The 27856-nt window shown below is 42.7% G+C and overlaps 3 protein-coding genes across 3 annotated transcripts in view; 1 reads left to right on the forward strand and 2 right to left on the reverse strand.

Moving 5' to 3' along the window:
- The window catches only part of LOC139329877 (mitochondrial adenyl nucleotide antiporter SLC25A24-like), a 378717-nt gene that overhangs the window by 216246 nt on the left and 134615 nt on the right, over positions 1-27856 (reverse strand). The window lies entirely within an intron of this gene.
- The window catches only part of LOC139329891 (EEIG family member 2-like), a 354478-nt gene that overhangs the window by 204099 nt on the left and 122523 nt on the right, over positions 1-27856 (forward strand). The gene's annotated exons all lie outside the window — the stretch shown is intronic.
- On the reverse strand, positions 26324-27776 carry LOC139330132 (trace amine-associated receptor 13c-like). Its single transcript, XM_070960868.1, has 2 exons — positions 27610-27776; positions 26324-27137 (listed from the first exon to the last, which is right to left on the reverse strand). The coding sequence occupies exons 1-2, from the start codon at positions 27774-27776 to the stop codon at positions 26324-26326; spliced, it is 981 nt and encodes a 326-aa protein (XP_070816969.1).

Raw genomic sequence — 27856 nt, forward strand, 5'->3', positions numbered from 1 at the left:
GCTAAAATGATGTCGGACTCCGTAGTTTTCTCTGGACCCCTGCCAAATCTGACCAGTGATGACATATTTAGCTGCATGTCAATCACTGGCTGTCGAGGTGGTGTCCAGCAAACGGTGTGGGCTTCTTTGATAATTGGCAGACTTTCTGGGGAAGACCTGGTCTGATTAGGAGAGACGGCATCCATCCCACTTTGGAGGGAGCAGCTCTCATCTCTAGAAATCTGACCGATTTTATTTATGAACCTAACCCCTGACAACTCAGAGTTGAGACCTTGAGGCAGAGCTGCAGTCCTACACGCCTCTCTGCGCCTCCATTAGAGCAGTTACCCACCCAACACTCCATAGAGACTGTGTCTGTCCCCCCGACCACATAAACTAAGTAAACCAAAAGTACAGAGAAGGAGGAGTTCAACATAAAAATCTAATTTCAGCACGCAAACGAGCCTGCCTTCATCATCTTCTTCTTCTTCTTAAACTACTGGTATCCATCTCAGCAGGCTGGGTTCACGCAGACAACATATTTTACTCCATTTTAAATGCTCTGACAGTTTGACTGTGGCCTGCCACCTCCTCAAATGACCAGGTGTGCTCATCACAGGTTATTACCAGTCACCAACCACCGTCCGACCTCCTCTCCACACCACTGTTGTCATCCCAATCAGGTATTGTCTCACCAGCTCCCCCTTGTGCTCAGGTGGTTTCAAGACCAATACAAGTTCTTCCACTCAGTGCTTCTCTGAAGTCCGAATTTGTTCCTTGCCCATCCCTTACTCCTTTAGATTTTAAGAATAGGAGAGGGCTGGCTCTAATTCACTTAAATATTAGGAGCATTACTCACCATGAGAAGCTGGATAAACTGAAAATTTTAATAACTCATACAAATCCTGAAATTGTGGTTTTATCTGAAACTTGGTTAAGATGCACTGTAAGTGATCCTGAGGTGGCCTTGGATGATTATAACCTATTCAGAATAGACAGAAATACCAGAGGAAGAGGTGTGGCCATTTATTCAAGAACTCGTTTTACTTGTACTCTTCTGAAAGCAGTCTCAGTTCACAAATCTTTGGAGCTCTTGGCACTGAAAGTGTCACAAAATAATTCTATTGTTGTGGTTGGTATATACAGACCACCTACTGCTCCCTCTTCTGCTATTAATGAGATAGCTGACCTTTTGGCAACTTGGCATTAATGACAACTGTCAAGTAACATGCATCAGGAATACCAAAATAAGAAAACAATGTCCTCGTATGGTATCCAGAAGAAACTTCAAACATTTCGATGAAGTAATGTTCCTGAATGATCAAGTGATATTCATGACACTGCCAAAATGTCAGATGTTGATCAAGCCCTAGACCACTGCTGTAAACCATTCAACTTAATAGTTAATAAGCATGCACCCTTTAAAAAATATAGAATACAGAATAGGTCAAGCCCCTGGTTTTCATCAGAAATTTCCTCTCTGATTAAAGAGAGAAATAAAGCCTGAGCCCTGGCCAGGCGTACTGGGGACTCTGGTCACTTACTTTCTTTTAGACAGCTTAGAAATAAATGTACTTATGCAATAAGAAAGGCTAAATCTGATTATTATTTAAATCTTATTCCAAAATCTTATTCTAATGCTGCGAATTTCTGGGAGGCAGTAAAATCTTTTAACCGCAAGTCTTCTGTCTCATCCCCTCCTCTCACCACAGCACTGGGGTATTCTATATCAGACCACAGGGAGATTTGTGTTGCTTTTAATGATCATTTTGCATCTGCTGGTAAATTGTTCGACAACTTTTATACAGGACCACCACTCTCTACTACTGATCCCACCGCCCATATTACGCCAACTCCTTGCTTTTCACTGTGGCCTTTTTCTATCGATGAAGTAGCTAACACACTTCTTTCCTTGGATTCCAAGACATCTGTGGGAGAGGATAAACTTGACCCCTTCTTTCTAAAAGTTGCTGCTCCAATTGTTGTCAACTATATTACATACATTTTTAACCTTTCAGTCTCAAATGGCACAGTTCCTAAGGTTTGGAAAGTCGCTTATGTAACACCTTCGCATAAAGGCAGTGGAACTGCTAAATTAAATAACTACAGACCTATTTCTTAATTATCTTGCCTGTCAAAAGTCTTGGAATCTCTTGTCAAAAAACAATTAAAATCTTTCATCTCAACACATTGCATCCTCAGCATGCATCAATCAGGATTTAGGGAAAGACATAGCACTATTACTGCAGCCACCTTTGTTTTAAATGACATTATTACAGCCTTAGATAGGAAAAAACACTGTGCAGCTCCTTTTATTGATCTTTCAAAAGCATTTGATACAGTGGATCATGTACTGCAGTGGTCCCCAACCTTTTCTGCACCAAGGACCGATTTAATGTCAGACAATATTTTCACGGACCGGCCATTGAGGTGTGGCAGATAAATACATCAAAATAAAATGATACAACCGTCTGACCCTCTGCTTTCTTTATACATTAATGCTCTGCCCCCTAATGCTCTCTGGTCGCTATGGCAACGTTTAAGCATGCCTTCAAAATATGATACAGATACACCACAAAAATTAGTGAAAAGTGCATGAAAAATCTCACTCAACTTAACGCTCAATCAATGGGAGCCCTGAGCTTGTTTCTCTGCAACGAGGGAATGCAGGTCTGCAAGTGGCAAAGCAGTTTTGAAGGCTTCATTGCCTCATTAGAGAGTCGATCACCACATATAATGCAGAGAGGGCTTGGTGCGTTGGAATCACCTGTCGCGATAAATCCATATTTTAAGTAGGACTCCTGTGTAGTGTAACTAGGGGAACTACCTTAATTTGATGTTGCATTCGTTGATAAAATGACGGGGCACCACCTTCCTCAGCTAAGAAGGACTGCAGAAATTAACTGCTATAAGCTGATAAAAATTACTAACGAATGGACTAACAGTAAACCAATCTGATAATCTGAAGTGTAAACTCTGGATACAGGGATCGTATATATTCAGTTCAAAAGGACACCGTCTAACCAAGACTTATATCAAAATATCATTTATTAAGCAGAATTATGGATAATGAGTGATGTATCATGAATAATAAGACAGAAGATGGGAGATGATATGACAAAACACACGAGAAACCTATGGCAACACAATGGTAAATAAATTGGCGATAGTGAGAGGTAGCTGAAAGGGAATAATGGGGACGCGAACGTAGAGTTAAGGGAATAAACAATTAACGGAGAGAATTTGGACGAATTGAGCATCTCTTAACCTCACGGACCAACTCTTATTCAAACCCGCTTAGCGTGCCTACTTGACTGATGGCGTCCCGTTGTGCTCTGCTCCGAACTAACTTGAAGACGTTCCAGATGTTCGTCCGTGGCTCGATCTGCCTGGTGGTCTGGTGGAAGGCCCAAACTCCAAGCTGAAGAGCTGATGTCGAACGGGGCTTCTCTGGAACTGGTTCTGCGGTGTCGGTTACAGATGAGGGACTGCTCCGGATGGTCGTTAGCCGGACCAAGGATCAACAGCTGGCTGCAGGGTTTGGTTCGGTTGAGTCCGTGACGGAGTATTTTAGACTGATAGTACAAATCAAGAGTCTCTTCGATGGCCAGTCGAAGAAGGCTACAAAATTAGTACTACTTGCCTAAATTTACTGATGTTAAAACTAAACGTTTGGCTAAGCAAAAAGATTAACTTGGAAACTTGCGGCGAACTATAAGAATACGTCTTCTGAAGATAACTTATGCTACTCGGAATGGCTTTGAGTAGCTCGAAGACGAAAAAAAACTTAAAGAGCAAAAACAACTGTGCAAAACTTAAGAAAAAGAACTAAAAGACGAAACTAATCGTAACGTAACATAATCTAAACAAAACTGAGTAACACGCACTGAATTCATGCTGCGGCTGCAGACCTTTAAGCCTCGCTCCTGGGGCGGGTCTAATGGGCCGGCCGTCGAACATGTGAGACGCTTTTGTGACGCGCAATCGCCTCAAAGAGCTGAATTAATCAATGACTCACACGAGGGGCTCATCTGCTTCTCACTATGGTCAATCACATATAATTTCAATAACAAATTTTCAATGATATTTCAACGTTCTTCACAGCATGCATCAGGCACTTCCTATGGTTGGGTGACAACATTAAATGATAATCCTGGTACAGTTTCATCCCAACATGAATAATGATTCAATGTATAGCTAATACAAAAATAAAAGAAATAGAAAGAAAAAAGAAAAAAAGAAAGAAAGAAATAAGAATAATGAAATAACGAAATAAAGAAAGGCAAGCTATGATTGCCAGAATGATTATCATCCTTATGATTGTTCCTTAATAAAAGTCTCATAAAGCACAATCAACTTCAAACTCTACGAACCCTTAGATGGTAGAAAGGCTCCATTGCAGAGCCTCAGGCAAATCTTAAAACAAAGTTAGATTCACAGCTTGTCAAGGGACATGGGAAAACATGGGCAGCATACAGATCATGGGTTAGTCATGTGCACATATCCAGCGTTGATTCATACAGAGATGCAATTGTCAGGTATACCAAGAAGCAAAGTCCTCCGGCTTACAAACAGTTCATTTCAAGGTTGGCTATTTTGCAACCCATCAGCAGACTCGGTTTGTGGATTCAGTTGAAGCCTGGCCTTTGTTCTTCCCAGCCAGCTGTACTGTATTGGATCCTTAGGGCTATTGGGGGAGTGATTAGCGTTTGAGTGGGACACCCTGAATAGGTGATAGGCATTAACCTTTTGGCTCTCCTTTTTCAACATGTGAGAAGAGTACTTCACTGAGCCAGACATACTGTCTCTCTCTTTGAAATCTGATTGCATTATAGATAGACCAGGTGGTCTACTATTCAATAAGCTGACGGGCTTACACCTCCGTTTCCCTTGAGTATCACCAGAAAAGGAGGGAAGGAAGAGGTCAGTTGGAGGCTAGTTCTGCTACACCTGGTACTGTCTGTTAAATGCAGCTTTCTTTCTCTTTGAAGTTGTAGGCTCATCCTCTGCCTCCTCACTGGACCTTTTTCCCTTTGCAAAGATACTTTTTAACATTGTCTGTTTTTTGCTCATTTTGCTAGCTTGACTGTAAAATTTCAGCGGCAACGTGTCACATGACCGAGATGTACCGGAGAGAAGCCTCATTTTTCAAAATAAGGCATCGTTCAGATTCAGATAATAAATAAAACAGAAATAATGTAAGTTATTTAGTCTTTCTGTGCGGCCCGGTACTGAATGACCCACGGACAGGTACTGGTCCACGGCCCGGGGGTTGGGGATCACTGATGCAAAATACTATATAAAATACTTCGGAGTCTCAGGTTTGATGACTTGGCTTTTAAATGGTTTCAGAGCTACCTTAGCGACAGACAGCAGTGTGTGTGTATTGGGGATAGTAAATCTGAACTTGTGCAATTAGCAAAAGGTGTCCCACAAGGCTCCATCCTGGGGTCTCTTTTGTTCTCACTTTATATCAATGATATTACCTCAGTTGTCACTGGGAGTAATATTCATTTATATGCAGATGACAACATATTGTACTGCATTGCAAATGATGCACACTCCGCCTTAAACTCCCTCCAAAAATGTTTTTCTGATGTTCAAGTTGCACTCAATAATCATAAACTTGTTCTCAATGCAGACAAAACAAAATTTATGTTGTTCTCCAGATCACAAAATATAACTCTTGACAGCTTCATCATCTCGACCAGGAATGGTGCAAATATTGAAAGGGTGACGGAGTATAAGTACCTCGGTATTTGGATTGATGAAAAGTTAACCTTTTAAGTGTCATGTTTCCAAGCTTGTGTCTTCGTTGAGAATGAAAATTGGTTTCTTTTAAAGAAACAGACCCTCCTTTCCGCTGCATTGTAGAAAGATGCTTGTTGACTTTTTTACCGGTTTTAGATTATGGTGATATTTTATACATGCATGCCTCTGCTGCCACTCTAAAGCCCTTGGACTCTGTTTATCACTCGGCCTTGAGATTCATCACTGGAGATACTTATGACACCCATCACTGTGACCTTTATACTAAGGTTGGGTGGCCCTCTCTCAGTGTAAGACAGGAAAAGACACCAGGTTTTATTTATTTATAAAGCTCTTATGGGTCTTTTACCTTCTTACATTAGTTCTATGCTCTCTTTTAATGTGGGTTCTTATCATACTCGGTCCAGTGATTGGATCATGCTGCAGGTGCCAGCTGTTTTTACTGAACTTGGAAAATCCAGTTTTTCATATTGCGCACCTGTAACATGGAACAACATGCAGAGCCATTTAAAGCTTTCCTCATTTTTATCCATAGGGAAATTCAAATCCTTAATTGTTTCATGTTATGCTTCTAGGTGCTCCTGTTTTACTTGATTAATGGTTTGCATTTTTACTGTTTTTACTCATCATTGTTGCTTTTATTTATCTTATTTATTTTAAATGGGTCCTTCTTCTATGGCTTTTATTGCTCTTCCTCTTACTCATTTTTATGTAAGTTTTATGTCATTTGCTTTTTCCATGTCTAAGTGCTTTTGTTTTTATTGTTTTACTCGGCTACATTGTAAATGAGGTCTCTACCTCAATGTATTTTCCGAGTTAAAATAAAGGTTGAATGAATGAATGAATGAATGAATGAATTAATTAATTAATTAAAATTAAAACAATCATCACAATAGTACAACAAGATAGGAGAATTAAATGTGGACTGCTTAACATCAGATCTCTGTCCTCTAAAGCTGTTTTAGTAAATTAATAACCTGGACAGCATTCTCCTTACGGAGACGTGGTTTGGCACTGACGCACCTGTTGTTCTCACCGAGGCTTCCCCACCCAATTTTAACTTTTTATTTTCAACCAGGGGGTGCAAAAGAGGGGGCGGTACTGCTTCAATCACAAAAACCAACATGCACATGAACAAAGTCAATTTTAACAGCTACTCATCATTTGAATACCATGCCTTCGTTTTTAGCAGCCCACCGATCCTCTGTATAACTGTCTACCGACCACCCCAGTATTCTGCTTCTTTTATTAGTGAGTTTTCTGAGCTCTTATCAATTATTCATACCTCTTTTAACAGAATTTTAATATCCGGTGATTTTAATCTACACGTGGACTTTCCCTCAGACTTAATGTCCAGAGAATTTTTAAACGTTTTACACTGCCTTGATTTTAAGCAACACGTGATGCAGCCGACCCACAGCAGGGGGCGCACCTTGGACCTCGTTATATCTTATGGTCTGTCGGTTGGTGCGCCCTCTGTTGTGGACCTGGCTGTGTCTGACCACTTCTGTGTGTTTTTTACAATCACCAGTTTTAATCAGCGGGAGGCCCCTGTGAGAACAGTGAGGAAACGCTACCTAACTTCTGAAGTGGCTGGAAATTTTATCCACATCTTACAGAGCACTCCTGCCGAAATTTTACCAGCACCCTGCGATTTTATCACTGACAATTTTAACAATAAAGTGAAGTCAACACTGGACTCAGTGGCTCCACTTGTTATCAAAACAATCAAAACAAGACCCACACCTCCGTGGAGAACTGAGGAAATTAAAAAACTCAAAAGGGAATGCAGGAGTGCTGAAAGGAGATGGAGGAAATCAAAGTTGACAGTTCACTATGAAATACTACATCAACAGCTCAAAATCTACAATAACAGTCAAACATGCAAGAATCTCTCACTTCCAAAACCTAATCCATGACCATAAAAATAATCCCAAATTCTTATTCTCCACAATTGATCTTTTAACAAACAAAAATTTCAAAAGATCCTCCAAGACACCAGATAACGCCCTCTGCGAGGATTTTGCAGACCACTTCAGAAGAAAAATCAATGACATAAGATCCAGTCTTTTATCTCAACAGCTTTTAACACCTGGATCATTGCTTGGACCTGTGGAAACACTGGAGAGTTTTGCCCTGGTTGATGCAAGGACACTGAGTCGAGTTTTCTCCCAGGTAAAGCCCACAACCTGCCATTTAGACCCAATTCCCACACCGTTTTTTTAAACACTCTATGGTTTCTTTGAGGAACAGCTACTGAATTTGGTCAATTGCTCTCTCCAGACAGGTGTCTTCCCCACCTCCTTGAAAACGGCGGTGGTGAAGCCCCTCCTGAAGCAGAGTGATTTAGACCCCAATGTTTTAAATAACTACCGGCCTGTATCCAACCTACCATTTTTAAGTAAAAGTTTAGAAAAACTTGTTTTTTATCAAGTAAATGAATTTTTACACTCGAAACATATTTTAGAGACTCATCAGTCTGGTTTTAGGATGAACCACAGTACAGAGACAGCACTTTTAGAGATTTTAAACGACATCAGGTGTAATTTAGATAATCATAAACTCACAGTCTTGGTTCTACTGGATCTAACCGCCGCCTTCGATACAGTAGACCATCACATTTTATTAAATAGACTGAGGAACCTGGTCGGCCTCTCTCGTACTGTTTTTAACTGGTTCACGTCCTACCTCACTGATCGAAGTTTCTTTGTAAGTATGGATACATGTTCCTCAGGAACCCATAAGATAAAGTGTGGGGTTCCCCAAGGTTCAATTTTAGGTCCAACTCTTTTTAATCTTTACATGCTGCCCCTTGGGGACGTCATCAGGAGGCACGGCATCAACTTCCATAGTTATGCTGATGATATGCAACTGTACATCCCCATGTCTCCTGATGACACAGGGCCAATTGATGCCCATTTTAACTGTATTTTAGACATCAAGTCATGGATGGCAGCAAACTTCCTACAGCTCAACCAGGACAAAACAGAGGTTTTAGTCATTGGTCCTGAAGGCCGGAGAGAGAAACTTTTACCAAAGTTACAGGATTTTAAACCCTCAAAATCAGTAAAAAATCTGGGCGTGATTTTTGACTCTGAGCTCACTTTTATTCCACACATCAAAAACATAACAAAGATAAGTTTTTACCATCTCAAGAATAAAGCCAGAGTCCGCCCGTTCCTCTCTCAGGCCAGTACGGAGGTGCTGATGCATGCTTTTATCTCTTGTTGTTTAGATTACTGTAATGCCCTGCTCTCTGGTCTTCCCAAAAAGAGCATGTATAACTTACAATTATTACAAAACTCAGCCGCACGAGTGCTGACGAGGACCAGAGGGCGGGAGCATATTACACCTGTTTTAAAATCGCTGCATTGGCTCCCCGTGCGCTTCAGGATCGATTTCAAGGTTCTTTTACTAGTTTTTAAGTGTCTTAACGATCTTGGGCCTTCTTATTTATCTGCATTACTTTTACCCTATCAACCCTCGCGGACACTGAGGTCCTCCGGTGCTGGCCTTTTAACGATATCACAAATTAGAACTAGAACACACGGGGAGGCAGCATTCAGTTATTATGGCCCCCGATTGTGGAACAGCCTCCCAGAGAGCCTCAGGGCCGCAGAGAATGTTGATGTTTTTAAAAAGAGGCTCAAGACCCATCTTTTTAATCAGGCTTTTAACTGACTCATTTAACTATTTATAATTTCTTAAGCTGACTTTTATTCTCATATTTTCTAATATTATATTATATATATCTTTATTTTTTATTTTTATTTTTTATTGTGTTACTTCAATGTTTTATTTCAATTGTTTTAGTCATTACGTATGGTCTACTTCATACATTCTATTGTTTTATCCTCAGTTTTAGCTTCTATACCTTTTATCTTATTTTACTGTTCTAGCCCCTCATTTTCCAGTGTTTCCTCCTGGGGGCCTACCACACCGGGATTTGATTCTGGTTCACCATTGGGGGTGCTGTTCCGTGGATGGCCCTGGCCCGGGTAGCTAGAGAGCTTTACACCTTGGTGTGGAGCCTCCTGCCTGCCTGGGCTATCATGGTCCCTGTGTCAGCACCCCCGCAGTCATGGACCATGATTCCTCTCGGTGTGCATGGCCCCCAAAGGCAGCTTCTTCCTCACCTCGGTTCTCGGTGCCTAGCCATGTCTCCTCAGCGACAGTTAGTGTATGTATGTGGGTGTGTGTTTGTTTGTGTGTGTGGGTATGTATGTCTGTCCGTATGTCTATGTATGTGCATGAGTGTGTATGTAATTGTGTATCTGTGTGTATATTCGGGGGGGTGGGAGGTTTCGGGTCACAGTGTTCTGTATTGTTCTGTTTTTTGTTTTTACTGTAACGTACGACAAGTGCCATATAAATAAAGTTGATTTGATTTGATTTTATTTAATTTCCACCCTCTGATACTGCACATCTGATCTTATAAATGTTGCACAACCTCCTCCCGTTTTTACCCCTCTATCTTGTCTGACAGTTTCATATCCTGGGACAACAATGTCTAAGCATGATTTGAGCCAAGTTTCTTGAATGCACAAAATCTCTGGTAAAGCTTTAAATTCATCAACAAATCTCTTAAATTCCTGCCCATTTGCCACCAAGCTCCTTGCATTCCATTGCAAGATGTAAAACAGCAGCAATTTAACAATCATCTTCAATTATTTCCATGAGCTTTGCCAGGAATGAAGCACTCAACAGGCCTGTTAAGCAGATGGCGAACTTTCATGGCACTCAATCGCTGGGCTTCAGATTTACAGAACACAAGTATATTTCCATTCAACAACCTTTTCACATTCAGTACACTCCCCATTTTATTTTTTACTCCTCCGACAGGCTGAGAGGGTTTAAGGCCTTGTCACTCTTATCCTTAAACTTGATAATAATCTTAAACCCACTCTCCTCTTCAGACTTCATTTTTCTCATCTCCTGAGCCCGCTCACTATCACTCCCATTCTCTGACCTGTCTCGTTTCTTCGTACTTTGTTGTTGTTTTAAACTGTAATACGCCTGTCTTGTACGCTGTGGTCTACCATCCGCCTCGGTTCAATAAGGATTTTATGGACTTTGTGGCAGGACTGACTGTGAATTATGACTGATTCTTAATTGTTGGGGACTTTAATATTCACATCTGCTGCAAGTCGCGTCCCCTGGTACAAGACTTTCTCAATCTCATTGACTCTTTTAATATTACTCAGTCCGTATCTGAGCCAACTCATGAAAAGGGACACACACTGGACCTTGTATTGTCATTCAGTCTGGAGTTAAATGTCACTGAGATTGTTGACACACATGTTTCTGACCACTTTGCTGTTTTATTTAACATTACGCTGCCTCACTCCCTTGTTAAATTGTGCACCACGGACCGCTGTGACCCTTTTTATGTGACAGTTTTCTGTGGCATGTGAGGGAGGGAGGTTTTTTTTTTTTCTTTTTAGGGCGCCAGCCAGGTCTCTCTCCTGACATATAAGATGTTTGATTCAGTCAGTCAGTTAAGTCCTTACCTATTATTATTTTTCATATAACCCGAGACATTTCTTTTTCCCCACATCAACATACACAAAGGCAATACATTTGACCATGCACACCTTCACTCATGAAAATAACCTGAGCAACACCAAATCACAACAGCACAAAATATTATAGTTAACACAAACACTGTATTTGTGGATCCCAGAGTCACAGCGTGGCAGTTAAGACAGTTCAATCCAATCAAGAAAAAAAAATAAATAAATATATATATATATATATATATATATATATATAAAGTCTTTTCCCAAAACAAAAAACCCTTCAGAACAAAGCAAAAAAAAAAAAATCATAAAGAACAAAAAGCGCCTCAGTCCGAGTGATAGAAAAAAAAAATGACTCGGTACGTGAGTGGTATTAGTCACTGTCAGTCTTTGAGGTTTCCAAACCGCTCTGGAGGGGTGGGGTTGCTAACAGGTTATGGCAAAAGGGACGGAGATAAGAAGATGCGGCAGGAGTGGATGCCTGGATGAGGTCTGGGTCACAACGGAGATGTGAAGATGTGAATGAGTCAATGGATCGCCGGTTGAGGTCCGGGTAGCAACTGCAGACGGTGCGGGAACGTGGCGGCACGAGAAGTGAGGATTAACGGCTCACTTTTTCTGTACAGGAGTTCCGATGCTTTGTTTTGCACTATCCGGCATCAAACTAACACTGGAGGTGGAGATTTTTTTTATAAAGCAGCGCCATCCAGCCTCTGTGAACCGGTGCCGCACAGTGCACCAGGGAGTGGTTATGAGGGCGTGGGCAGGCTGTCACAAGACGTGCAGAGAGGAAGTGGAAAAAAGATCATCTCAAAGTTTCCTTAGACATCCTAAAAGAGAGTCTTTTGAAATATCAAAAAGCTGTCAAAGTTGCTGAAAGTCAGTTTCTATCCAATCTTGTGACAGCTAACAGCCATAAACCTCAGTTTCTCTTTAATACTTTGAACAATCTTTTAAACCTCTGTGATCACAATGCTATTGTTCCTTCACCTAAACTGTGTGAAAATTTCCTGAAATTTTTTAATGACAAGATCTCTGATATTAGGTCCTTTTTTATGCTGTCTGCATCAGATCCTGCTGTTTCTCTTATCTACCGTGCTGTTTTTGAGAGTTTTAAGCAAGTGTCCCTTTCAGTTCTAACTGACATTATCCAGCTCCTCAGACCTTCCTATTGTCCTCTTGACAGCATCCCACCCCGCCTTTTTAAGGAGTTTTTCCATACCATTGGCCCCTGTGTTTTGGACCTGATAAATTCATCTTTGATGACCGACTGTGTTCCAGCTGCCTTAAACATGCTGTGGTCCAGCCCCTCATCAAAAAACATAACCTTGACCAAACAGTTTTATCGAACTTTAGGCCCATCTCCAGGCTTCCTTTTCTTTCTAAGGTCTTTTATTGACCCTAATGACATCTCAGAGAAGTTCCAGTCCGGGTTCAAGGCACGCCATAGTACAGAAACTGCACTTTTAAGAATTTTAAATGACCTTCTTTTGACAGTTGACTCTGGTAACTCTGCTGTCCTGGTCCTTTTAGATCTGTTGGCTGCCTTCGACACAGTGAATCATAATATTCTTTTGTCACGTTGAAATACCTGTAAGGGTATTAGGGGCAGTTTTGAAGTGGTTTCAGTCCTACCTCTCAGACAGGAGCCTTTCTGTCCAGCTGGGCCAGTACTCTTGGGCCACTTCCCCCCTAAGCAGTGGAGTGCCGCAAGGTTCTGTTTTGGGCCCCCTCCTCTTCATGATACATATATGTTGCCTTTGGGATCCATATTTAGAAATTCTGCTGGATGGATATGACAGCGTCATTGGCACCCTTAAGTCTTGCTGTCATCCTTATGCAAGGAACCTTGATGTTATTTTAGACAGTAACTTTAGGTTTGATAAGCAGATATTATCCATCGTCAAAACGAGCTTTTTTTTTTCAATTAAGGATGTTGGCAAAAGCTAAGGCATATCTTCCAAGAAATGTTTTTGAAAGAGTGATTCATACCTTTATTACTTCACGTTTAGATTATTGTAATTGGTTGTTTGTTGGCCTTGACCAGACAGCACTGCACCACTTGCGGGTCGTTCAAAATGCTACCGCCCACCTGCTGACTGGAAAGAAAAGGCGTGAGCACATTAGTCCTGTCCAGAGCCTCAGTGACACCCCCTAAGCTGTGGAATAGCCTACCTCTTCATGTTAGAGCTGCACAGTCCATTGAGCACTTTAAAACACTCCTAAAAACATATCTTTTTTACTTTCTTTTGTTCTAAATTTGTTTTAGATTGACTTCTTATTATACCTGGTATTGTTTTATTTATTATAGTGTTTATGATATATTGTGATTTTACTACGGTACAACACTTTGGTCGACTGAGGTCGTTTTTTTTAAATGTGATTTATAAATAAATCGTGACTTGTCTTGATTCCTGACTTGACCTGAAGCCAGACAAGTACATAAGAGCACAAGAGATTTTATCCTGAAACCAGCAGGACTGCAGCAAGATGATTTCAGCTGGCATCACTGTAAGGCCCGCCAGCAAGTCAGACACTGCCAGGTAGAGGAGGACAAGATTGGTGGGGGTCTGAAGCCAGGGGCAGGGCTTGCAGACATTCAAGCCAGGCAGTGGCTTGGAGCCCACGGCCACTACACTGAAAAAGTGATTTTTCGCCCCGTAATTATTACTTCAATTGTGTATATAATTCTACAAAAAATATAATTTCAGTGCTTTTACTTTAAAATGTCAGTTTTCCTGTGGTGTGTTGGTGATTTGTAACAAGGTATCCTCTTTTTGAAGTTGGAAAGTACTTTCAATGTCCCAAACGAATGCATTGTTTTCCAGGACCCTGAGGCATGCAGGAAAGGTTGTGGCTGATCCCTCCCACCCCGGACACAAGCTCTTTGAGACACTCCCCTATGGCAGGAGGCTACGGTCCATCAGGACCAAAACCTCACGCCACAAGAATAGTTTTTTCCCGTCTGCTGTCAGCCTTATCAACAAGGCCCGGAACCCCCCCGACACTCATCACACTTCACCTCTGCCTCATCTTGTCACACTGACATTGCCATAACTCTATGCATTACATTAACACTCAGCTTGGACTCCTTCCTGAAAAAACAGACTGTGTTTCCGGGGCGAAAAAAAAAAAGTATATATATTTATTTATATTATTATAGTCACCTCGGTGTCAGAGTGGACCCTCACCTGACCTTTGAGGTCCACATCAAGCACCTTTGAAAGACTGCCTTCTTCCACCTCAGGAACATTGCAAAACTCCCCACACTCACTCTCTCCGACGCTGAAAAACTTGTCGATGCCTTTGTCTCCTCCAGGCTGGACTACTGCAATGCACTCCTCATCAGGATCCCCAGCAAGAACATCCAGCAGTTGCAGTACCTTCAGAATTGTGCTGCCAGGATCCTGATGAGGGACCATATTATGCCTGTCCTTAAGTCTCTCCACTGGCTTCCTGTCCAGTACAGGATTGAATTCAAAATTTCCCTGCTGACCCACCAGTGCCTCCATGGCACTGCTCCCCCCTATCTTAAAGAACTCCTCAACCCCCAATCCTCCTCACGCCATCTTCGCTCTGGACAGGCCAACCTCCTCCAGCCTCAGAGAACAAGGCTTTGAATTATGGGCAACCCTGCCTTTAGCACAGCTGCTCCCAGTCTGTGGAATGCTCTCCCTGACCACCTAAGGGCACTGCAGACTGTGGATTCTTTTAAAAAAGAAAAGAGCATTAGACAAGCATTTGCATAGACTGCAAATTTGAAAGTTATTTTTGTTTGTTTGTTTTGTTTTAATTCCGTAGGCCTATATGCAGCCTCGCTCTGCGCAAATTTTACTTGTTTTTATTCTGATGTTGTTTTTTTTACCCATTTTGCAATGTAGCACTTTGAGCTCATTTGATATAAAGTGCATTATAAATTACATTAATTATTATTGTATTGTATTGTTATTGTTATTATATTGTTATATTTTTTACTACTTTAATCACTTATTTTTTACTAGATGTGTCATGCACCAACTTCACCAAAGCAAATTCCTCATATGTGTAAAACCGTACTTGGCAATAAAGGCTTTTCTGATTCTGATTACAGACACAGCGCAAGCGAGCGCACACACACACACACACACACCCACACACACAGAGAACACACACATACAGAGATCTGCGACAGACAAAACGCTGGAGTAGTAATTAGTAATTACTAATTAGTATTTAGTAAATTAGTAATTAATTTTACACATCATTTTACATTATGTTGGTAATAAATTAATTTAAGCAACAAAAAACTGAGGACCCACTTAAGAGCCGGAAGAGCCAGCTCTTTCAAAAGAGCCGAGCTGTGGGAACCGGCTCTCTTAGAAGACCCGGAATTCCCATCACTAATATCTAGATTGTATTGTATTGTAATGTATTGTATTGTATTGTGTTGTATTGTATTGTATTGTATTGTATCGTAACAGAAAGATTCAAAAAGAAAGATTCACAAAGAAAGAGTGGAAAAAGGATTGTATCAGCATGCTTTATAATTTGGTTTATTGTTTTAATTGAATGGTTTATCATTTTACTTTTTTTTCTACTTTGTTAATTGGCAGGGGGTTTTGGTGGGATTTATTTGAGGGTTGAGTGTTGTTTTATGTTCTATATTGCTTTTGGCCAATTGGGTGTGTGCAGGTGTGGCGTGAGTGTATTTTATTGTGTGTGTGTGTGTGTGTGTGTTTGTGTGTGTGTGTGTGTGTGTGTGTGTGTGTGTGTGTGTGTGTGTGTGTGTGTGTGTGTGGTCAAATTGGCCATTTTTCTTTTAGTTTGTGGCACCCATATAGGCCAACACTAATTGTGTCTTCTGTTGTACATTTTTTTATTGTTTGCTGTGTTTTGTTGATGTAACTAGATTTCACAGGTGGTGTGTTTCTTTTCTTTGGATTCGTCCTTGTTCCTTTTTGGTCCGTCCTCCATGGTAAGCACCCCTCCACTTTACTCCTCAGGCCCCTACGCACAGTAGATGTTGGACCATCGTTGCTTGGTCATTTTATAATTGCAAATGGTTTATAGCATTTATATTGTTGGCAATAAATTTTGGTACAGTTACTTTGGATTCTGGTCTCTGTCAATGGCTGTGTCCCAATTGAGGGGCTGCATCCTTCAGAGGATGCATTTGAAGGCCGATTACGTCATAGCGCTGCACAAAGGCTGTCCCAATTCGTCCAAATTTGAAGAGTCCTCCAAATGCAGCTGACAAATGCGTCCTCCTTTTCCCTGTTTTCGGAGGATGCATCGCTACTATCCTTCGCGGCCTCATATATCCCAAAATGCTTTGCGCACCGACCGTTTTTTTTTAACAATAGGGACCAACAGCACCAGCAGCACCATTATTATTGTTATTGTCGTTATTATATCGAACAATAATTTTGTTTGTTGACGTAACAGAAAATATGCTTTACATGTCATTTTGTGAGCAAGGAGCAGATTCAAAATGACCACCTGTTTACAGGGGCCAAAAACACGGCCACACTCGGATGGAGGTAACTGTTGAGGCATAAATGAATAGCCCATTTGTTCTTTATACATACTGTATTTGTATGTGAAAGTTACATAAAGGAACAAATATAATCTTTGGATCACATCAAATGAATGTTGTTTTTGGGTGGGGGTGGGAATTATGTCTGTCCTGATGTCACTGTTTGTGAATGTGTACATATCTGTGATAATGTGATCTTGTGTGTTTACCTTTTGTCATGCTTCACTCATGTTTAGAACAATCCTGCAGAAAATGGGATTGACAAAAAATGATTGACAGGTGCTGATGTTTTTTTTACATTTTTTTTTCTGTTTGATTACGTTCTGTGTTGTTAGATTTAAATTGTTACTTAAAAATATTGTGTTCTAAATTAAAATCTTATAACCTCGTTACATTATCTATTCCATTTCTTATTTACAATATAAGTAGACTTTTGAACTACTCTTCAGTGACAACACAATTATTTTATTTTTTCTGTGATATTTACAGATATTTTCAAAGATACAATATGAATATTTCTATTTACAAGTGGGCATTCTTAAAATGTACAGAAATGACTATTTACAGAGATTTTCAGATTTACAGAGAACATATGAGGCTGGGTCCCTGGTGGTGCTGCAAGATTGTTGAAGCAAACATTTTCCTGTTCCGACACCAGTGACCATCAGGGCTGCTTGGAGGCTTGATCCTCACATGGCAGCCTTCGATTGCTCCAGCAGTTTTTTTGAAAAGCTCTGTGTCTTGCCAGCCCTGCAAACCTCTGAATTACTGCCGCCAGGTCTTCTGTGGTCTTAGGGAGGTAGATGACCGTTGTGGCGAATGGCCACCACCTCCTCAGTAACTCGATGGACGATGCGGTGAACAGTGGAGCGAGGCATCCCAAACACCCTTGCCACCATAACTGGAGGATGTCCCACTCGCCAGCCAGAAGAGACAGACCAAGGTCTCTATTGTGGCACCCCATCCATGTCGCCTTTCCTGGTGGAGAAGCTCCAGCAGCACTGCCAGGGACTCTCTGCTCAGCCTAAAATCTTGTCTGGTGTCATAATCGTTGAAAAACAATTGCAGAACAGGAACACTGATGTTTATGCAGCAGTACATTGGCCTTACCTGGATGGAGAAAGGAGGGTAAGAACAGGAGGATTAAACAAGAGCAACTGAATTTTAGTTGATACGAAAACTCTATTGAATGTTAAAGCTTAGACCAATAATGCTTCATTTCTCCATCTATTACACCTTGGCTTCTCAATATGGTTCTGATGTTTAATAACACAACATTTTAATAGGCTATTGAATTAAGTCAGGGTTATTTACAGGGTTTGTACAAATTTAACTATTCAATTCAAGCACTTTTCAGATCTTGAAAACATAGCATTAAAATTACAGCATACAGAACCCTGTATCAAGACTCATGGTTAAATGACATATATGTCAGTCCATAGTTTATATGGCAAGGGTTTGTCACTAAACGGTATTGTTCATTAACGGGTAATGTATGAACTTTAATATGGGTTAAAATAGCCGGTTAATGTTACCTGCCCACGGCGCTCTCCCAGCCGGAGATAAACGAGCCGCCGGTGTCACAAAACGTCTGGCTCCATTGTCGTCTGTCATCGGTCTGTTATGTCTCCGTCGTCTGTCGGTTATGTTTCTGTTTCATCTGTTAAATTTTTGTCTCCGTATGTGTGTTTTTCCTGGGTTAGGAGGGAAGAAGTTATGACGTTGTGACGCAATCAGGAAATGCTGCGAAGGCTAGACCGTCCCATTTACCGATGGTTGATGTGGCCCACAGATGTGGCCCTCCGTGGGCTGCGTAGGAAGGGTCCTCCAAAGGATGCAGCCCCTGAATTGGGACACAGCCAATGTGTCATCGAACCTGTGAGCCTCATTCTTGGTGTCCCTGGTAAGGGTGAAATCACCCATTCCTCGGGTTGACATTACCCTGGGTGGCGTTGTCGACAATACATCACCATCTCTTGGTATATCTTCTGTGTCCAACTTGCCACATAAGGCTAAAAGTAGCTCTTAGTGACAGCATTCTTAGAAAAATCTTAGAATTCCTCGAATTCTAAGCTTATTCTTAGAATTTTCCCTTGATAAGATAAAAGTTATTAACAAAGTGTCTTCGGCCTTAAGAGAGCTCCTAAGGTGAGAAACTGTTAGGAGGAGGGAGGAGGACTTTTAAGAAGCCTAAGAGTGTCTTAAACAGACAAGATGGAGGAAAGACTGAGAGGAAGGAGAAATATTCTCCGTACGTTAAAGGACAGCGATTTAATAACAGGTGTAGCAGAACTGGCCTCTAACTGACCTTCTCTTACCCTCTCTGCAATACTCCAGAGAAATGGAGTTGTAAACCAGTCTAACTGGTTGAGTTATAGACCACCTGGTTTGCTTACAAGGAAGGTGTTAATTTCAGAGACAAGATGTCTGGCCAAGAGGAATCTCCTCCATGTTTTCTTTTCGGGGAAGCCAGAGACACAGACACCTCAACATCAAAGGTTGCCTTCTCCTCACCTTCTCCTCACTATGTTTCTCATGGCAACGCTAATTCTCCCCTGATAGCCCCATGGGCAATCAAGACAATAAAACTGTCTGGAGAGACAAATGACATGCCTCAGAGGAATCCACAAAAATCAGCAGATGCTGATGGGTTGTAAATTGGACATTCTTGAAGCAACTAGGGTATATGCTTGTGTGCTTTTTCTCAATACTCCAGGATAACCAAACTTCTATGTTAAACTTAACTTTTGATGTTTTCACCCTACAGGACTCATTGTACGCATAATATTGGTGTTTTCCCAGTATCTCTAACCTGAAGTATGACAAAGTTGTGATTTTAACTGTTTTATAAAGTCTGTCTGAATTTTTATTATGGAACCATACTGCCATCTAGAGGTTCATAACGATACGCTTGACATGATGCATTTATTAACAAGTAACCGTAATAGTGATAATCCATCCATCCATCCATCCATCCATTTTCTTCCGCTTATCCGGGGCCGGGTTGCGGGGGGAGCAGTCTGAGCAGGGACGCCCAGACTTCCCTCTCCCCGGACACTTCCTCCAACTCTTCCGGGGGGATCCCGAGGCGTTCCCAGGCCAGCCGAGTGACGTAGTCACCCCAGCGTGTCCTGGGTCTTCCCCGGGGCCTCCTCCGGGTGGGACATGCCTGGAACACCTCCCTAGGGAGGCGTCCAGGGGGCATCCGATAGAGATGCCCGAGCCACCTCAGCTGACTCCTCTCGATGCGGAGGAGCAGCGACTCTACTCTGAGCTCCTCCCGGGTGACAGAGCTCCTCACCCTATCTCTAAGGGAGCGCCCCGCCACCCTGCGGAGGAAACTCATTTCAGCCGCTTGTATCCGGGACCTCGTTCTTTCGGTCATGACCCAAAGTTCATGACCATAGGTGAGGGTAGGAACGTAGATTGACCGGTAAATCGAGAGCTTCGCCTTTCGGCTCAGCTCCTTCTTTACCATGACAGACCGATACAGCGACCGCATTACTGCAGCCGCTGCACCGATCCGCCTGTCGATCTCACGTTCCATCCTTCCCTCACTCATGAACAGGATCCCAAGATACTTAAACTCCTCCACTTGAGGCAGGAACTCTCCCCCAACCTGAAGGGAGCAAGCCACCTTTTTCCGGTCGAGAACCATGGCCTCGGACTTGGAGGCGCTAACTCTCATCCCAGCTGCTTCACACTCGGCTGCGAACTGCCCCAGCGCATGCTGAAGGTCCTGGCTCGAGGTAGCCAACAAGACAACATCATCCGCGAAAAGCAGAGACGAAATCTGCCGGCCCCCGAACTGAACCCCCTCCGGCCCCTGGCTGCGCCTAGAAATCCTGTCCATAAAAATGATGAACAGAACCGGTAACAAAGGGCAGCCCTGCCGGAGTCCAACATGCACCGGGAACAGGTCCGACTTACTGCCGGCAATGCGGACCAGGCTCCTGCTCCGGTTGTACAGGGACTGTAGAGCCCTCAACAGAGGGCCTCCAACCCCATACTCCTGGAGCACCTCCCACAGAATGACGCGAGGGACACGGTCGAATGCCTTCTCCAAGTCCACGAAGCACATGTGGACTGGTTGGGCAAACTCCCATGAACCCTCAAGCACCCTGTGGAGGGTATAGAGCTGGTCCAGTGTTCCACGGCCAGGACGAAAACCGCATTGTTCCTCTTGAATCCGGGGTTCGACTATCGGCCGGATTCTCCTCTCCAGTACCCTGGAATAGACTTTACCAGGGAGGCTGAGGAGTGTGATCCCCCGATAGTTGGAGCACACCCTCCGGTCCCCCTTTTTAAAAAGAGGGACCACCACCCCAGTCTGCCAGTCCAGAGGCACTGTCCCCATCTGCCACGCAATGCTGCAGAGGCGTGTCAACCAAGACAGTCCTACAACATCCAGAGACTTGAGGTACTCAGGGCGGATCTCATCCACCCCCGGCGCTTTGCCACCGAGGAGCTTGCGAACTGCCTCAGTGACTTCAGCCCCGGTGATGAATGAATCGACCTCCAAGTCCCCAGTCTCTGCTTCCTCTACGGAAGACATGACAGAGGGATTGAGGAGATCCTCGAAGTATTCCTTCCACCGCCCGACAATATCCCTAGTCGAGGTCAACAGCTCCCCACCTCCACTGTAAACAGTGTTGGCAGAAAGCTGCTTCCCCCTCCTGAGGCGCCGAACGGTTTGCCAGAATTTCCTCGAGGCCAACCGGTAGTCCTCCTCCATGGCCTCCCCGAACTCCTCCCAGACCCGAGTTTTTGCTTCTACAACCGCCCGAGCTGCCACACGCTTGGTCCGCCGGTACCCATCAGCTGCCTCAGGAGTCCTATGAGCCAACCAGGCCCGATAGGACTTCTTCTTCAGCTTGACGGCATCCCTTACTTCCGGTGTCCACCACCGGGTTCGGGGGTTGCCGCCACGACAGGCACCGCCGACTTTACGGCCACAGCTATGGACGGCTGCATCAACAATGGAAGTGGAGAACATGGTCCATTCGGACTCAATGTCTCCAACCTCCCTCGGGATCTGGTTGAAGCTCTCCCGGAGGTGGGAGTTGAAAACTTCCCTGACAGCGGGTTCCGCCAGACGTTCCCAACAGACCCTCACGGTACGTTTGGGTCTGCCAAGTCTGTCCCGCTTCTTCCCCTGCCAGCGAATCCAACTCACCACCAGGTGGTGATCAGTTGACAGCTCAGCCCCTCTCTTTACCCGAGTGTCCAAGACATACCGCCGAAGGTCAGATGATACGACTACAAAGTCGATCATTGACCTCCGGCCTAGGGTGTCCTGGTGCCACGTGCACTGATGGACACCCTTATGCTTGAACATGGTGTTCGTTATGGACAAACTGTGACTAGCACAGAAATCCAATAACAGAACACCACTCGGGTTCAGATCGGGGAGGCCGTTCCTCCCAATCACTCCCCTCCAGGTGTCACTGTCGCTGCCCACGTGAGCATTGAAGTCTCCCAGCAGAACAATGGAGTCCCCGGTTGGAGCACTTTCCAGTACCCCTCCCAGGGACTCCAAGAAGGCCGGGTACTCTACGCTACTGTTCGGCCCGTAGGCCGAAACAATAGTGAGAGACCTGTCCCCAACCCGAAGGTGCAGGGAAGCGACCCTCTCACTCAGCGGGGAGAACTCCAACACATGGCGGCTGAGCTGGGGGGCTATAAGCAAGCCCACACCAGCTCGCCGCCTCTCACCGCGGGCAACTCCAGAGTAGAAGAGAGTCCAGCCTCTCTCAAGGAGTTGGGTTCCAGAGCCCAGACTGTGCGTGAGCCCGACTATCTCTAGCCGGTACCGCTCAACCTCCCGCACTAGCTCAGGCTCTTTCCCCCACAGTGAGGTGACATTCCATGTCCCCATAGCCAGAGTCGTTGTCCAGGGTTTGGGTCGTCGGGGCCCCCGCCCACGACTGCTACCCATTCCACATAGCACCGGCCCCTTCTGATCCTTCCTGCGGGTGGTGGGCCTACGGGAAGGATCATTAATTTCTATTTTAATTAATTTCAATCATTGTAGACAAATGATGATTTTAGATGATGTTGCAATCATCAAATAGACAGTTTCCCATAGACTATATATAAAATACACAGAACCATATTAAGAAGCCAAGGTGTAATAGATGGAGAAATGAAGCATTATTGGTCTAAGCTTTAACATTCAATAGAGTTTTCGTATCAACTAAAATTCAGTTGCTCTTGTTTAATATAAATACACATCAAAGAGTAACATGATGTTCTTTTATTGAATAAGGATAAATCAAAGCATCAGTTCCTTTCCAAACTGAAGTCACACAGTGACTCTACAAGATAGAAAGCACAGAATCAAAGCATATTATACAACACAAGAATAAATACACATTCAAAGGTCTGTATATAATACACCCCACATGTCTGCACACTGAAATAAATGCAGGACAAATCCGTACACAAGAAATGAACAGACAAATGAATGGATGCAGAAGCCTGCAAGCTTGTATACGGCACAAACATAAGAGGCCAAATCAATCTAACTTGATAAGATCAACTTTATTTATCCCAAAGGGAAATTATGTAAGAGATAATGCCCGACGAGGTGTCCATTATCAGAAATGAATGGACGACACGGAGGCGTGAACCGTCCAACGCGAAGCTCATGGTCACTTATGAAAGAAATAAATATTAAATCAATTATTAATACTTTAATGTTGTTTTTTACCGTTAAAATTGTATGTTTTTTCACAAGAAGTGGACTATTTAATATCTCTCGTTGTGACGCGTTGCCAAGGTAACTGGCTCTGGCCACAGAACCTGCAGCTTGGTCGGCCGCAGCTGTTATATTAGGCCTAATCAGTGGAGGGAAGTGAGATGATTGCGTAACGTTATGTTCCGTGATACAAAGTATCATTTCAGAGGGCAAGTGCACCTCTTACCGCTTGTGTGTGTCCAGAGGATGATGCGGCATTTTGTTTCAAAGAATCAAAGTCCACAGATAGTTTCCTACTGTAAATCGTTTTTATTGCAAGAAATGTTATCCACCATTGACTCAGATCATTAAATGTGTATCAAGCAAGTAAGTCTATCCTAAATCGTTTTTATAAATATTATCCACCATTCACCCTGTATCAAGCAAGTAAGTAAGTAAGGTAAGCAAGACAGTTTCTGTTACCAACTAGCGTTTGAGCCAGCGCAATAATTTAGAACAATCAGGCTATTTGACCAGAACTTTTTTATAGGTGTCCTACACCACTTTTTAACGGACACCCTACAGCCAATCAGAATCGAATATTCACCCAGACTATGGTATAACAAGGAGTTATACGGTCTGATGGAGTTCCATTTACAAAATTTCACTTACAATTTCATAATCAGAGAACAACTACGTTTTCGGAGATGTTAATCAACTATTTGGATTGTAATTGTGATGGTTTCAGCGGAGCAGTGAGTGGGTATTTGTGCGCTACTTATGCATTCAGGCAGTCTGCAATACTTTGCCACGCTTTCTCTCATTGTTTTATAACTGTGGCGGTGTTGCCTTTCTTTTTAATTTGGTCCTTCGCCCCCTTGTAAGCCTCCATGAGGACTTTTGCCTCCGACGGGGAAAAGTACGCCGCTCTAGTTGCCATGGTGAATCAGTGAATCTGTGATCATGGCGGGGTCTATTTGAGGAAGCCGCGTGCACATACTTATCCAGGATAGGTTTCACCTGGCTTGTTGAATCCGTGTCTGCTCATCCTGGCTTGGTCTTTGTGCAACCGATTAAGCCTGGAGGCTCATGTTTTGGATTGGTTGAGCTCACTTTTGTGCAGCGGGCCCCAGGACAGACATAAAATTCCCACCCCCACCTAAAAACAACATTCATTTGATGTGATCCAAAGATTATGTTTGTACTTTGGTCTTTGTACAAGATTTGGGTTCCTTTATGTAACTTTCACATACAAATAGAGTATGTATAGAGAACAAATGGGCTATTCATTTATGCCTCAACAGTTACCTCCATCCGAGTGTGGCCGTGTTTTTGGCCCCTGTAAACAGATGGTCGTTTTGACCACGGAAGTCAATAAATTCCTCCGCCTGCTCCTTGCTTACAAAATGACATATAAAACATATTTTCTGTTATGTCAACAGACAAAATTATTGTTCGATATAATGATAATAATAATAAAGAATGTTGCTGGTGCTGTTGGTCGCTATTGTTAAAAAAAACAATCGGTGCGCAACGCATCTTGGGATATGGCAGGCTGCAAAGGATAGTAGCAATGCATCCTCCCAAAACAGGGAAAAGGAGGACGCATTTGTTGGCTGCATTTGGAGGACCCTTCGAATTTGGACGAATTGGGACAGCCTTCGCGCAGCGCTATGACGTAATTGGCCTTCAAATGCGTCCTCCGAAGGATGCAGCCCCTCAATTAGGACACAGCCATGGTATGACAAAAAGGCTCAAGGGGTACACAAGACAAAAAAGGTTGGGAACCACTGATGTGATGAGTGATGTTGGCCTGTTAGCATTAGCCACAATGCTAACAAGCTAATGCTAACATGAGGTCCTATGAACTTGTTGGTGCATACAGGTTTGACTTTTGATGTCGGGTTGTTGTGCTAATAAGCTAATGATTAGCATGCTAATGCTAACATGCTAACCTATGGTAAAATGATTCTTGAATGCATTCTAATGGTGTTTGAGATCTTTTCAATGTCAATTGAATGTCAATGTCAAGTAACAGACATGCTAATGTTAGCTTAACATTAGCCACTGTTAGCATTGTGGTTAACGCTAACATGAGGTCCTATCAACAGGTTTAACTTTGATATGAGGTTGTTGCACTAATATGCTAATGTTAGCTTAGCATTAGTAGCTGTTAGCATTGTCATAACGTACACTGGCAGTAGCCCCCGTGGCCCTTTAAAAATTTCCCCAGGGGAAATTTTGTCTAGTTTCACCCTACAGTCACATGGTGAAAATATTCATTTGGTCTTTAATATGACAACAACAATTTCAAAACAATGTTTTTCAGCGTCATATTTGATTTGACCACACATTTTGTTTGTTCTGACAACAACTTTGTGGATAAGGACTAATACTTCTGTTCCAAATCATGCCTTGAGTCTGGGTTTTGTACAGTCTGGACAGAACACAGCATCACAGAAAATTGTCTGGAAAACCCATCCTTTAACTACATACTGAAACAGCAATGTGTCAGGATAGGACTTTTTTGTGTTCAATGCCAGAGAATACATCAGTAGCTTACAATGTTAACATAGGCCCCAATTAAATTACTTGGGATGAACTCTATTTGGCTATTCAGTCAATTTATGCCACACAGTGTAGGGTTTACTTTCTTTCTATACATTATTGAGACAACTCCTGCACCTCATTCATTGTGGAAAAAAGTTCAGTTTTCAAGTGCGCTGTGGGCAACTGCATATTCAATAGCTTTTCAAAACCATGAGTGTTATATAACTCAATCTTCCCTGAAGTATAGTGGTTTACATCCTGAATGTTTCTTTTACTGTCCTGTGTCTAGTCTTTTTCCATACATTACATTGCTTATCTCAACATGATCTTGGCCTCTCTGGAACCTGGCTGCAGTATCTGAAGACTGACAATGAGTTTAACTGCTTTTCTAAACCAGGGGTAGAAAAAGGCATAGATCAGAGGATTGAAACTGGAGTTACAATAGAACAGCCAAAGTTGAGCTGATGAATCTTTACCAGGTGTAGTGTCCTGTCCTGTTATAGAAGGGATGTAGTATGGACACAGACAAAGTATAAACACAAGAAGGATAATACCAAGAGTTCTCGCAGCTCTCATCTCTGATTTTTTTACAGTTACAGTATTTGTTTTGACAGTTGAAATTTGAGACCTCATGACACGTGCTTGTGACACAGCCACCATAAACACTCTCATATAGAGAATTATGATCACAGCAACAGGGCCGAAAAAGGTGAGAAGCGAGTCTACTGTCCCTGAAATGTAGTTTATGATAACTTTACATTCTTGGTAGCAGGAATAAGACAAATCTATTTGTGACAAGTAATCTTTCAGTATTATAACATTGTAGATAACAGAAAAGATCCAACACAGAGACACACAGATTTGAGCTCTGCTTGGTGTTACCATGGAAGAATAACGCAGAGGGTAACAAATAGCCACATAGCGGTCCATTGATATGAGCACCATGTTCCCAACAGAAGCAGAGGTGAGGATAAAGCCTAATGGGTACAAAAGAACACATGAGATTTTACCCAGAGAGCGACAGGACTGCAGCATGGCAATTGAAGGTGGCATCACCGCAAGGCCCACCAGCAAGTCAGACACAGCCAGGGAGAGGAGGATGAGATTGGTGGGGGTCTGGAGCTGCCTGGAGGGGGGAAATTATGATTAGTGCCTCGTATTGAGTGTAAATGACTTTTAGAGGACAGCTATCATTGTGAGAATACAGACAAAACATGGGAAGTGAATTTGTACTTTTGTCAACACAGCAATGTGAAAACTGAATGCTACATAGCCTACATGCTACATAAAGCTCATAATATTACTCAACCCAAACTAGTCACTACTATGGTGTGGTGGTATTATGAAGTAGATCATCATTACTGCTATTGTGACACATTTATACAGAAAAAAACAATGAAACTGACATTTTCATTTTCATATTAATGTTCAGAGATCTCTGACTTGTCGTACCTTTTTAAAAACAGTCAAAAACCTTGTACATAGTAAGATCTGAGAGATAGAGTCGGTTTTGCTAGCATAAAATAAACAAAACTTCCATTCATGAATTAAACTCATACATACTATTAGCTGTTATATTTCAAGAAAAGTGTCTGTGCCTGAAGTGGGAGATGGAGATGATGACCAATAAGTTGAGTGTCACAGTGAGCAGAGCAATGCAGGACAGCAGTGTTTTGATGAACATGACCTTGGGAGTCACAGGCATTGACCTGCAGGAGGTGTTGAGTGGAGGGATGCAGAGATCAGCTGCTTCCACTGACTCCATCATCAGAGATAGTGACTGTGGATCTAAACAGAGAGCTGCTGAGGTCGAGCAGCCCTCTGAATCACCTTTTCATGTGATGG

The sequence above is a fragment of the Chaetodon trifascialis genome, chromosome 4 (assembly GCF_039877785.1).
Source record: "Chaetodon trifascialis isolate fChaTrf1 chromosome 4, fChaTrf1.hap1, whole genome shotgun sequence".
In the NCBI taxonomy this organism is placed as follows: Eukaryota; Metazoa; Chordata; class Actinopteri; order Chaetodontiformes; family Chaetodontidae; genus Chaetodon; species Chaetodon trifascialis.

What these genes read in the sequence shown, in the direction of transcription:
- LOC139330132 (XM_070960868.1), bottom strand. Translation starts at nt 27,776, where the DNA reads ATGGAGTCAGTGGAAGCAGCTGATCTCTGCATCCCTCCACTCAACACC. An exon ending in ATCTCCATCTCCCACTTCAG is followed by an intron (nt 27,138 to 27,609) that starts GCACAGACACTT and finishes TCCCCCCTCCAG; the next exon opens with GCAGCTCCAGACCCCCACCA.